Source organism: Pistacia vera, unplaced genomic scaffold (genome assembly GCF_008641045.1).
Source record: "Pistacia vera cultivar Batoury unplaced genomic scaffold, PisVer_v2 Contig430, whole genome shotgun sequence".
Classification (NCBI taxonomy): Eukaryota; Viridiplantae; Streptophyta; class Magnoliopsida; order Sapindales; family Anacardiaceae; genus Pistacia; species Pistacia vera.
This window is the reverse complement of record NW_022196258.1, coordinates 1,058,048-1,070,982: the sequence shown is the minus strand read 5'-3', so window position 1 is coordinate 1,070,982 and position 12,935 is coordinate 1,058,048. Positions and strand designations below refer to the sequence as shown.

The window sequence follows — 12,935 nt, the reverse complement described above, 5'->3', positions numbered from 1 at the left end:
CATTGTCTTCAATGAGCATTCAGCTTTGCATTGGAGTATTTAGTTCAGCCCAGTTGAGCAGCTATCCAGGAGAAAAACAGCTAAGAATTGAGAAAAGGATAGACTACATATAGAACTCAAGTTAAAATGCATTCTTATTCACAGATATAAAACCATAAAGCAAAGTTTTCTCAAATTACAGGGACCATGATCAAGAAAAGCCATCCAGAAGAATTTTGTTCTAATCTCATAATGCTTGAAATTTGATCCTCTAAAATGATAAAGCGTTACAGAGGTCTTCAAGCATATCTATACATGATAGGAATTAATCAGCGTTTGAGTCGAATGCTATTGTAAGTATAAAAAGGCAGCCTTGTTTAGTTGAATGATTAAGGTTTCATGTATGAGTAAAGCAGATATATGCTAACAGTCTTCATAAGTTTCCCTTCCAGTTGCATTGTGCCCCTAACAAGTGATCTGATGTTGCTTCCCACCAAGAAGTAGACATGAAGTGAAACCTGGTAGTGATGCTTCAATCCTTCCTTTACACGAAATTTTCACTGCTAGACTTACCTGCATTACTTCTTTCCCAAAGTACAGTTGGAAGATGTACAAAATTTAGATTCGATACAAGAAACACTTGAGATCAACTAATAGCCTACCTCTTGCGTTTGGTCTTCGAAGAAGTAGAAGATGAAGGATTACTATGCCAATTCCTTTTTCTTTGGTTTATAAACCAGTTATTTATCTGCTTTAAATGCAAGCCAGTTTCCTGCACCAATTTTGCTTTGTCTTCCTCCTGCAAAAATAAGTAGTTCCAAACAGGAGTTTTAGAAGCTGTTGAAATGAACTGATGGCTATATAAGAGTTGTATATACTTACAGTTGGGTATGGCCACTTAGCATGTGACTGCCACCAAGCTTTTAAGAGTGAGGTGGTGTCACCTGGCAGTTTCCCAGCTCTTCTCTTTCGCAGAATTTCTTCTCTGATGTCCACAATCTTCTCCTTATAACCCTGAAAAAAAAGAAATCGGATCAGTTGCACCATCAAGTAGTACACCAAAATAATTTATGCATCTTACCTGTTTCAACTCATGCTTCAGTTCTAGCCGAACACGCTCCATCAACGATCTCTCAGTTTCAGTTGGAACAAGAGGACCAAATCCCATGCTATCAGTCCCATCCAGACTTCCATCATACAAGTTTAAGTCACTATCTGCCTGGTCTTCATCATCATCTGACATGGTCGCACCTGTGCCTTCACCCGGGGATACACCTGTTTGTGCACCAAGGTTTAGTATCAAGTTGAGAACTCTGATCTGAATCTAATCTGAGGTGAGAGTGAAGAGATAAAGAGATTCAAATGAAAGAGAGCAGAGTAAGATTGAGTATACTTTTCATTACTCAATGGGCTACTATCTGCGGCCAAGCTAAAGGAGGGTGTCCTATAGTTTCTCTGAGCTATAATTTCAGGTTTTACCAGTTAAGGAAGACACTTATACAAGATGTCAAAGACAACTACAGCAAGAAAATCAATCTCTATAACATGCAGGAAAATCAATTGATAGTTCATAAGAGAGTCCATAAGCCAATAAGCACTACATCAACTTGCTATCATATCATATTAATTGAAATTTCTGATTCTCCATATAATATACATAATTGTTTAAAGTTGAAACAAAAGAATTCCACTAAACAGAAAACTGATTTTTTTTTTCTTCTTTTTGCTAGGAAACAACAGAAACTGATCTGATAAGTAAATTGCTAGTCTACAGCAAGTTCTCAGAATTCCTTTGATGTTACAAGGCCCTTAACCGGATAGAAGGAGGCTAAATGAAAGTTGGTAATATCAAATATTGTCTTATCCTCTTTTTTTTAGACTTATAGAAGCAAAATGACATTTTTGTTTAATAAACATATTTGAGATCTGATATATATTGCACATAAAGAAGCACCAGAGTAAAGTAATACCTGTTAAGCTTTGCAAAGATTGCTCAAGCTCCCAACAAGCCATTACTGCTTCCATTGCATGGACACGGACATGTTGTTGCAATTGGTCTTTAAAGGAATAGAGCAACAGAACATAATGTGTCTACATCAGAAAGAACAAAGAAATGGAAGAGGAAAAAAAAGGTATTCAGATGAAAAAGAACATAATGTGTCTACAGACGATATGTCTATGTCAAAAGAACCGTAAATAAAGCGAAATGTCATAATTTATCACATCACAAGAGAAAAATTCCTAACCATAACCTGAGAGTTTTTATGTCTAATGCTTGATATAGATGGGAAAATACTCATCCAAAACACAAAATCTGCGACCTCTTTTATTAATCACTAATTGAAGTATATATAATAGTTGAGTCAAAAGGAAACAATGAACATAGACATGAAGAATCCAAAAAAGTGCATATAGCTTGATTCTCAAGCATGGAAAAAATTTAAGATTACTCAAGAGATATAAAAAGCTACCATTTCATAAATATTTTCTAATTCTGAAATAATCTTTTAAACTACAAATGAAGTTAAACATGAACAATGTCTGGAAGTCTTTGTATGCTTTGTATCAATCTCCTCTGCTCAGAAAAAATTTTGTCCTCAAATTTGAGCATATCAGGCCTTTTGATGTATAGTTTATGCAAAATTGATATTCAAGAAAAGTTCTACATTTTGGTTCCACATCACAGAGAAGGTTAAGATGTTACAACGAGAAAATAACTACCAATGACTAGACCATAATTGTCTAATTGCAAGCCACCATCAACAAAGGTCATATAGAGAGGACTACCAGGAGCAGATCGAGGATGACTTCAAATAGCGAAAAGGTTAAGGGTAGTTTAAAGAACGACTAACATATTCAATAAAGATAGGCAAAGTTCTTCCATTATATGCCATCACAAATCAGTTTTGTATTTTATCTATCGAAGTTTTAATTTAAATTTGATCCCAGAACCTTATCTTCAGCATGATAGCATCCATTCTCATCACAGAGAAGAAAGCATGGATGTTGATAGTTGGAAAAGATAAACTGGGCCATCAATATTCTAGTGTCACAATAACAACCAACACTTCTGCATTTGCAAAAGGCTAACTTATATTTTCACAAGCATTTAATTAACCAAGAAGCAAATTTTCAAACAAAAACAAAAGTTACACTTTAAATTACAGATTTACTTAAGGGTGAAAAACAATTCACAAAACAAGAGCATTGAAAACTTGTTGGTAGAGTGTGGAATAGAGTAATAGAAAAGCAGTCCTCTAGCACAGAGACTTGAAGTTGGTTCTGTGAAGCAAGCACAAATTCCACAACACGCAACAAAAGAGGAAGGACTAAGTATACTAACCCATCTATCAAGTGGAGTAATACGACAAGATGATCATCAACAAAGAGATTCTCTAAAGCACCCCCAAAAGCTCAATTATTAAGTGTACCCAATAGGATGATTCTTCCAATGATGCCATCACATACCACACAAAACACCCCACCTAAGTATCATCATCATCTTCTTCTTCATCATCATCATCATCATCCACTTAAAAAAAACTCACTACCCTTTTCACATCCCCCTTTAACATCACACATTAAGAAACTCTCAAGTCTCAAGTCTCAAACCTAACATGGGTTTCACACACCAACCTAGTAAACTAAAAAGGGTGTCTCACACTCTTCGTTATTTACCCTCTAAAAACCCCAAAACCCCCACCCCACCAAAAAAAAAAAAACAAAAATTAAAAATTCTAATTCATCTCACATTGAAAACCAACAAGAACATAATCAAGATGCATAAAAAAGCTAAAAACCAACATAAAAAAGAAAACTTTAAGATAATTAAAAGCTAACCATGAACTGATCGAGCTCCTTACTGTCAACCAAGTGTCCAACTCCGTTTCCAAGAGCTGAGTACTTAGCCATGACATCCTGAGACTGACCTAACTGAGCATCAATCCTTGGCAACTGATCAACAGGCGTGGCGATCCTTAAACAAGACACGTGTGCAGTCAAAAGTTGTTCATACAAAGGATGTCCTAATATCTCAGCTTTACATTTCACACTCTCCCAGTCCTCTCTAGAGTTGTTACTATCACTGTTGTTGTTGGGGGCTGAAACTGAACCCTGGTGGTGGTGGTGGTCAACGTCATCGTTTTGTTGCTGGAGAATCGCGTTGTTGAGCCACGTTGGTGGTGGTGGAGGAGGAGGATTGGCAGCAGTTAAAGCTGATGTTGGTGGTGTTGTTGAAGTAGTTGTATTTATGTGAAGAATGTCAAGTCTTTGTTGCATGTTGTCTTTGGTGTTAAAGGCCATTTCTGGGTCGTGAAAAGCCATTAGATTTGAGTGTAAAAGAAAGTGGTTTACATGCAACAAGAATGAAATGGAAGTTGTTGCTCTGAGACAGAGTTTGAAGAAGGAAAAAAAAAATGTTAGATAAAGATCAAATTTTGAAAGGAACGAGGTGGGTGAAAATGGGATCACACTTTGACTTATAGTGGGGGGTTTAATGGAGATATTATTATTGGAGGATGTGTTATACTAAAGACAAAAGCAGGTGGTATTACCTTTGTTTATACGTTATTTAATACGTCCAATTGTTTGATATTATACTGTATATGAACATTGTATTTCATAAGATATACGATGCCAATTACTCACCCTAGAAGATATACAAATATACAATAACTTATTTGTAGATTTCTTACCATGGTTATAATCGTCTAATATGTATATATGACAGATATATCAGACGATTATACGTGCATGCAGTTCATAATTGATAGTATAATACTATAATGTGACAACGTTATCTTTTTATTGAACATCACGGTCCACATATCTAAACTCGTCTTGTCATTAAACGATCGTATATGAACCCATCTCGGATAAGAATTTTTCCTTTTACCCTCTAATTTACCCAATACCCATTTACATTTAAATAATTTCATCTTTAACCACACATAAATTATGAAGTACAAATTTCTGTTATTGGTTAATATTTGCTTTGATTAGTCAAGTTAGAAACCTTCAAGCCAAACGTGAAGGCAATAAATGCTTGTACTTTCAATCAGCTGACCAGATTGTACCTCTTTACTCCACTCCGACCTTTTTCACTGCACTCACTGTTAACTTAACCGCAGACAGCAACCAAAAATTACCGCACAGAACACAACATTAACACATGACATTGACGTTGTTTTTGTGTTTTGATTTGTTGCCTGCTTTAACTTGGGCGATTTTGCGTTTCGTACAGTGAGACACGTGTCGGCTTCAGGTTTCATGGACCACAAAACTGTGGGGACCATCTTGGGAACACCCGCCAAGAACTGGTCGAATAGGATCTCGACCCGTCACACCTAAATAGGACTGTCCTACCACCGGTTCTCTCTATCTTTGAGGAGAGAGTAAGCAGGACACACACAGCCACAGGTGCCGGCGGCTGAACAATATCACAGACTTCACGCGCGCCTGTTTCGTGGTCCCCACTTAGTGGTGGGCCCCACATTCCCCTCCCCCCGTTCATCTCTCACCGACGTAGCTCTCCTAGTCCTACTTCTACTACTAACTATTTAGTTTGAAAATTTTCGCATTCAGATTTGGAAAATACAATTTTACCCCTACAGACTCGAGGATTTGTACATCTAAAACTTTAATGAGACAAGTTTTATGATTAACATAACATAATAATGCGTATACAAAGTCGTGATTTCTTCATTATTTTATAATAATTAATGTGATATAAACACGTTAACAATACATATGGATTTGAATCTCGAGTCTAGGTTTAGAGTTGAAAAAGTCTGACGATCCTAGATTTGATTCATTAGCATGCTTGAAGTTGAGTTTTGGATATAATATTATCAATAAAATGTCACGATCATATTGGGATAAATACAGTACATTTATTTCCTATTTTATGTGTTGATAGAGATTACTAATGGTAAATTTTTAAGCTCAACACTTGGTTTTGTCTTTCTCCTTTAATTTGATGGATTAGACAAGGGAAGATGAGAGTAGGGTTTCATTTCTTTATTATTATTATTAGTAGGTAATGACAAGAAAGCTTGACTTATTTATTAGGCAACTTTTTTTTGTTTTGTTTTTTATATATATTTTATTTCCCGAATTTTTGTTAGATATTTAGAAGTAAAATTACAATTCTACCACCAAAACTCAAAGTTTTGACCTAGTCTTGACATTAAGAATAAATGTTATTTATTGGGATTCGTTGATTGGATTTTCTTTCTATCTATATGAATAGGACCTTTATTTTTTTGCATGTGCAGAAATCACAAGGCAACAATTCTGTCTCTTTTTTCTAGTAGAAAACCAATTAGGTCTTTTGGGGTGTTATCTCATAAACATATTATTGACTTGGTGCAACCATTAGAAAATTTGTGGTTCAAAATGAGCAGAACCACTTAGAAATATTTTGACTAGAATCAATAATTCTTCAATATATAGTAGTACCCCATCGTCAATATATGCGGCGTGTACACATATTGTGAATTTTGTGTCTACTCCATCAAAAGACTTTCACAAGAATTAATAATTTTTTAGAAAATAACATATATATATAACGTGCAAACACGCTCTGATTATGTATCTGTCTCATCAAAAGTATTTCTAAGTGGTTGTATACTTTTGTCTATAAACGATAATTATCAATATATATGACGTGCACACATATATTGTCAATTGTGTGTCTACTCCATCAAAGACTTTCACAAGAACTAATAATTCTATAGTACATAGCATATATATAGCGTGCAAATATGTTGTATGTATCTGTCTCATCAAAGATTTTCTCGAGAACTAAACTGACAACTCTTAATTTTATCCATAATCGTACATTAATATAGAGATAATCATCAATATATACGACGTGCACACATATAATGAATTGTGTGTCTACTCTATCGAAGACTTTCATAAAAACTAATAATTATTTGATACATATATATATCGGGCAAATACGTTGTAATTATATGTGTCTATGTCATCAAAAGTTTTCTCGAGAACTAAACCGACAACTATGATTTTATCCATAACCCTACATTAATATAGAGGTGTGAGTTGTTGGGTGAGTGGTATAAAATTAAATTAGAAAGAAGTGATAATGTTTGTTTGAAGGATGGATAAAGAAAGAAAGAAAGAGATGAAGTAGTGATGATGATCATCTTGAAAAAGATTTCAGAGGAAGATAAAAGGAATCTTGAAACTTTCACTTTGATTGATTGTAGATGGCAGTGAGCTAGGGAAGGTAAGTTTTTTTGGTCCCCTCCCTTTCTTAAACATTTATAGCCCACCTGCCTTTCGCCTCTGCCCTGCTCTCATTTCAATTTCCTATTACTTTGCCTTGTGTTTTTACCTTTTCAAGCTCAGGCTCTGAATCGGGATGCTGTTTCGCCACCGTGGTCCCCTTCCATTATCTTCTGTAGTACATTGTCACTTGATTGAAGGGCACTGGACCCAATTCTAATAAAATCATGTAAGAACCAACACCCCTCCCTTCTCTTGGGTAACTACATTTTACTATTACAGTTGTTCACTGGGTCAGTTTCTGTCGTGTACAAATTACACATTTGGTGTAGGAATATTCTCAAGGTTTTTTATTTGGTAGGCCTAATAAGAATAAGGACCTTTTGTTTGTTCATGGACTGGGTTCGACCTTCACCATGTGTTGGTTTTGGCCCAACATTAGTTTGCCTGGCCCCAAATTGCACCTCTATTCCATGTTGATTTTTAGGGATTGGTTTCTTTTGCACCTATAAGCACTCGGGGTCAATTTACGCGTACCTCTCACTTAAATCGCAGATGCTCAAATAAGAAATCGAACTTGAGATCGTATGCCTATCCATACTATCTCCAATTCGCTCTAACTGTCTAAACAACAATCTCACCAAATCATTATTTCAACATGATGATATGGTGAGACTGCAGTGTGTAAGTATTAGTTATAGTTTCAATATTTGCTTGTTCAAGGATTGAGATGTGCTTCTGTTACCAAAGTTAGACATGAATACTTGGTCATTTCATTTACAAGGTAAAACACAACCTTTTTCCCCATCTTGTGAACTAAATTACAAGGATCTTCAAGAGATGTAATTTCTTCCAATTTATGGACTAATCTGAGTACAAAATCTTTCTCAAGATGAAAAGATTTTACATATCATGCAAGAGTGAGTATACAGAAGTGGTTACCACAGAAGGCCTGAACAAATGAATAATGGGATTAAGGTAAAGTGGGTGAAAGAGAAGGTTTTGTGACTTTGAACTCGCCGCAGTCGCTTATGTACACAGTTTTAAGAGGTCGATTCCAAATTGTGCGAGCTTGCTGAGCTCTTTTGTCTCCGAGAAACCCCGCCAGATCATTGTATTGCTGGATTCTTTCGGATGGTTTGTATGTTGGAATGGAAGCAATGGCCGTGACAATATCCAACCCTGGAAAATTCGAATGAGAGGTGAACAAAGTGCTTAATAATGAAACTGCATACCATATATGCAGAATCTACAAAGTGTATTCAATGCATTGGCCTCTGAAATGAATGCAGACATTTTCAATTCATGAAAAACAGGCTGCAAACAAATGGATCCAAAGAAACATCAGTTGAGTGTTATCTTGAAAAATGCAGAGGCTTTAACCTCATGCAGCATCACTAGATTGCAAATTGATGTGAATTAGCAAAGCTAAACAGAGTCAATTCATGTAAAAGAATAGAGGTAAACGCTAAAGATTACTAGAATCATGTGCTTGGTCTAACAGATTCACCACAGAAACATCGAGTTTTTCCAACGCACAGATTGCGTTGCAATAATGTCAATACAGACACTGTATACCGACGCCATGTCCAGTGTTGGAGGAATTCAATCAACCAAACGGTGGTGAACAGATACAAAAAAATGAAATACAATTCACTTTTTAATCAGGAGAACTTGATTCAATCAATCCTTTGAAAATGACTTAAATTTTGAACAAATAACTCAAACATTTCCAAGCACTAAACCTCATTATCAACATCACAATTTCACAAACAAAAATTAGCCCACAAAAAACACAATCAGAAACCATTACTTCAATCAAAAACTGACCTTCAAGCACCACCCCAAAGACAATGTTCTTGCTATCCAACTGAGGGCAAGGACCAGGCCCTGTAGTGATCAAGAACTCAACATTTCTGTAGTCAGGATCCAGCTTTATCTCTTCCTCATCATCATTCTCAGACAAACACAGAGAAACAACGCCAGCTCTTGAATGCCTCAACATGAACGCCTTAGACTCCACAGTCTCAGTGTTTCGAGCCAAAAACTCCAATGGCGGGTGTACTTCACCTGTCAAAAGTACCTATTTATATTAATAAAAACTAAATTAAAACATATAATGGTTGTGGGAGAGTACCTTTGGTTTCTCTGCGGCCCTGGCGTCCGGCCAAAAAGTACTGACCGGGAAAGATTTTGTGGACAAGGGTGTTTTTGTAAGTGGAAGAAGTAATCATAGACTTGAAGTTGGAAACGGTAATGGGGACTTGGTGGCCATAGAGGCCGATGACGAGGCGGCCTAAAGGGGTGGAGTCAGTGCAGAGAGAGTCACGTTCAGGGCGGAAGAAGGTGGGGCAGAGGGAGAAGTCCATGAAGATACGGTCGGTGATGGTGGTGTCAATGGGTGGTTGTGGAGGAAGAGAGAGGGAGGAGGAGGAGAGCAGGAGGAGGGAACGGCGGGAGAGTGTGGCTGCCGGAGAGAGGAGAGATGGCGGTGACGGTGGTGGAGTGAAGGAGGCCATGAGACATGGCGGGTTTGGTCTGGTTTGAGAGATAAGTTTTATCGGTGGAGTTTGGGAAACGGAGGGAAGTAGGGCCTTCCTAATTGGCCTAAAATCTAGATGGATAAACATAAATTATTCATTTTATTTATTTATGGGGAATAAATATATGAGAATGTGCATATAATAGTAAATGGAAGGGTACAAAATGATATTTGGTTTTTGATATAATTTATTCCAAGTATTATTTAATATAATTATATTAATATATTAAAATAGAACCCATCAAATATTTTTTGTTTAACCAAGGTGCCTGATGTCCAGAGAGATTAGCGCATCAACCCACCGTCATGATCTCCAACTTAAATTACAGATGTTCAAATAGGAAAAATAGGAAATCGAACTTCAAAGTCCTATTTTGGATTATCGATCGATGCTCCTATTGAAAAATTGTTATGGTAATTTGTCTTTTGGTAATTTTCTTGGCGTCTCCTAAGATTTCTCTTAATTTTAAAAGCATCTCTAATATTCTGAAAATTATCACCAACCTCCTCTTGTAAGTATCAGCCATCCCCTTTTTCTCTATTGCAGGAGCTTAATGAAACTAAAACTTAATGTCTATTTATATAAGAAAAGAGATGAGCTTATATGGTGCTGCCATATATAGCAAACAAAATAAAGCATTATTTGGGAAACAAGGCCTGCATATTGCATACACCAAGAAAGTACAGACGTTTATATTTTCTTTTTATATGCGTATAATATAAGTTGAAAAATATATAACAAATTAAGATAGTCATGAGAAGAGCTACCTCTGTAACAATGGAAATTATATATATATCAAACAAACATATATAAAAGAGCTTTAATTAATTTCCTAACCTCTAAAATCTTCTGTCATCTATCAATTAAAAGTGATGATCTCCTTTGAATCTTGGACGTTCCCAATAGAGGACGAGGGATCAAGAAGAGAGGATTGAGAAGAGAAGTCTTCATGAGAAGCAATCACATTCACATGCAAAGAACACAGATTCCATGGCTGTTTCTTGGTGAATGAAACGTTCTTATGAAGAGAACAAGCGGCCGCCCCAACATTTCTTTTCAGCTTGTGCAACGCACAGCTGCAGTTGCTATGATACGGCCGCCGCTCGATCTCTGTGTGATCACACGATAAACTTCCCACAAACACACACCCTAGCACCATTGTCGCTGCTTGGTCTACCATTAATTTTTAATAATCAATTCAACTTCTCTTCCTTCTTCTCTCAAAACCCTTTTTTCTATGTCCGAGTGTTTATATAGAGAAAGATGGCGATGTTTCTCGAGAAAATATTAGTGGGAAAAGTCGTTACGCAATGAAGAAAACGAACGAACGATTCTACCTAAGGATTGATTGTGCCAAAGGCTTGTTTTGGATTGTAGTGTCTTGGCTTGACTTATAATTGGACGTTTTAGCTAGGGTTAGTTTCAGCATTGTTTGTAACGTAGAGGTCTTTTCTGACTAAATTGTTTGAATGAATTTTCAGCAACTGATAATAATGGTGTAATAATATTAGGTGCGTGAGTGATTGAGTATGAATTCAAGTTTTAGTTCTTAAGAATGGACCTTTAAATTGTCAATTAATCGAGTAAGTTAATCATTGGGGTCCTATGGAAGTTATATATATATATATATATATATATATATAGTTGCCAAGAGAGACTTGGAAATTGAAGGTAGTGGCTTGGCTTGGCTTTAGTCTTTAGTCTTTAGAATATGTGTTTATATATTCACAATTTGTTTGATCTTTAACTCTAAGTAAATTTTAATTGAAGCAGGATTGCCAATTGATTTTATTATAACATAGTGTGTGGCATGGATATGCATTTTCTATGCAATGAAAGATCTTCATCTAGATCATCGAATTACTTGCAATGTGGACAACCATATTTTTTGCAACTTAAAATTAATCAATCAATTAATTAATTAAATCGTGCATAAACATGTGAAGCATATTTATAATTTAAATATAATATATGCTTTCAATTAGATTTTCACTTAAGTAACATCGGATTTATGTTATATAATCTCCACGAGGAAAGATATATAACAATATCAATTTTTCCTTAAGGAAAAAAATCTGTTTCTTAATAGTTTGAAACCATTTTCAGGTTTCTAAGCAATTGTTAATAATAATGAAAAAAAACAAAACGTAACTTATAACATATTAATTTTTAGATTATAATATATACACTTGTATATATGTATATAATTAATGCATAATCCAGATCATGACCTTCTGTATATAATATTAATGATATTTGTTTTACCATTTACTATAATATTAATGATGATCATACATATATAATATATATTGGCTGTTAGATTACTGTTGAATCAATAGCCAAGAAGACACAGATTATCCAAGAGATCATAGAACTTTAATCTTGAAGATCAAATGGAGACTATGGCTGCAGAGATATAGAAACAATTGAGTAATGACATAAATAGATCATCATTTATTTACTCTGGATAATTGAGCATTTAGAAGCTGCTATAGACAAACGCTGATCTCTCCATGCCTCGACTTTTTTAGGGAATGAAACATGCGTTTTCTGAGAACAAGCGGCGGAGAATCCACCATTGAGCTTGTGCAGCGCACAACTACAGTTGCGATGATAAGGCCTTCGCTCGATGCTTGTATCATCCAACAATAAGCTTCCATGAAACAAACCCTTAAGCATCATCTCAGTTGCTCCAATGGCGCCCATATTTTGCCCCCCACTGGCTTCTTCTAAATGTCTATGTGTTGGGGTGTATGCTTATGGGTTTGTGTGTTTCGTTTTGCATGGAAGCTGAAGAATTTATATAGAGAGAGGAGTTGAGAAAATTATTAATTTATTTGTTAATTTAAAGGGATTTATTAATTAAAATATTAGTGTCTAAAGTAGTTGTGTTAGAATTTTAATTAATTAAAATTTATTGCCCTAAAATTACTATTTCGCCCTTCATTTATATATATATATATCAAAAAAAAATTAAACTGTCGAGTAGGTTTTAGCAATTATCCACAACAGTTACTTTAAATGGGGAATAGTTACAAGTCCCCAATACATGCAAACATAATTATTCTGATTCCCAAAAAGCATTGTTTTGAGAATTGCAATACATTGGAAGAGTCTGTAACTTTTGAAGAATACAACAACAACAAAATTGTTATGGCTGGA

At 35.5% G+C, this 12,935-nt stretch overlaps 2 protein-coding genes across 4 annotated transcripts; both read right to left on the bottom strand.

The window, feature by feature from the left end:
* Window positions 1–116: 116 nt before the first annotated feature.
* LOC116143530 (homeobox protein knotted-1-like LET12) lies at window positions 117–4,454 on the bottom strand. Of its 3 annotated transcripts, none has more exons than XM_031428977.1 (6): window positions 3,820–4,454; window positions 1,950–2,070; window positions 1,061–1,254; window positions 862–993; window positions 642–778; window positions 117–563 (listed from the first exon to the last, which is right to left on the bottom strand). In XM_031428977.1, exons 1-6 carry the CDS (start codon window positions 4,300–4,302, stop codon window positions 524–526), a joined length of 1,107 nt encoding a protein of 368 aa, XP_031284837.1. In that variant the 5' UTR covers window positions 4,303–4,454; the 3' UTR covers window positions 117–523. The 3 variants fall into 3 exon arrangements, with proteins under 3 accessions (XP_031284837.1, XP_031284839.1, XP_031284838.1); XM_031428979.1 differs by having other exon boundaries at window positions 117–552; window positions 3,820–4,453; XM_031428978.1 differs by having other exon boundaries at window positions 117–560; window positions 3,820–4,452.
* A 3,597-nt stretch (window positions 4,455–8,051) lies between these two features.
* On the bottom strand, window positions 8,052–9,883 carry LOC116143552 (peptidyl-prolyl cis-trans isomerase CYP28, chloroplastic). The gene is made up of 3 exons (XM_031429004.1): window positions 9,368–9,883; window positions 9,061–9,300; window positions 8,052–8,412 (listed from the first exon to the last, which is right to left on the bottom strand). The coding sequence occupies exons 1-3, from the start codon at window positions 9,858–9,860 to the stop codon at window positions 8,204–8,206; spliced, it is 942 nt and encodes a 313-aa protein (XP_031284864.1). The 5' UTR covers window positions 9,861–9,883; the 3' UTR covers window positions 8,052–8,203.
* Window positions 9,884–12,935: the final 3,052 nt, after the last annotated feature.

Coding starts and splice junctions, on each gene's coding strand:
- LOC116143530 (XM_031428977.1), bottom strand. CDS start 4,302: ATGGCTTTTCACGACCCAGAAATGGCCTTTAACACCAAAGACAACATG. Junction 2,071..3,819: donor AGGAGCTCGATCAGTTCATG/GTTAGCTTTTAA, acceptor TTTCTGATGTAG/ACACATTATGTTCTGTTGCT. Junction 994..1,060: donor TGAAGCATGAGTTGAAACAG/GTAAGATGCATA, acceptor CTTTTTTTTCAG/GGTTATAAGGAGAAGATTGT.
- LOC116143552 (XM_031429004.1), bottom strand. CDS start 9,860: ATGTTTATCCATCTAGATTTTAGGCCAATTAGGAAGGCCCTACTTCCC. Junction 9,301..9,367: donor GGGCCGCAGAGAAACCAAAG/GTACTCTCCCAC, acceptor TACTTTTGACAG/GTGAAGTACACCCGCCATTG. Junction 8,413..9,060: donor CTTTGGGGTGGTGCTTGAAG/GTCAGTTTTTGA, acceptor CGAATTTTCCAG/GGTTGGATATTGTCACGGCC.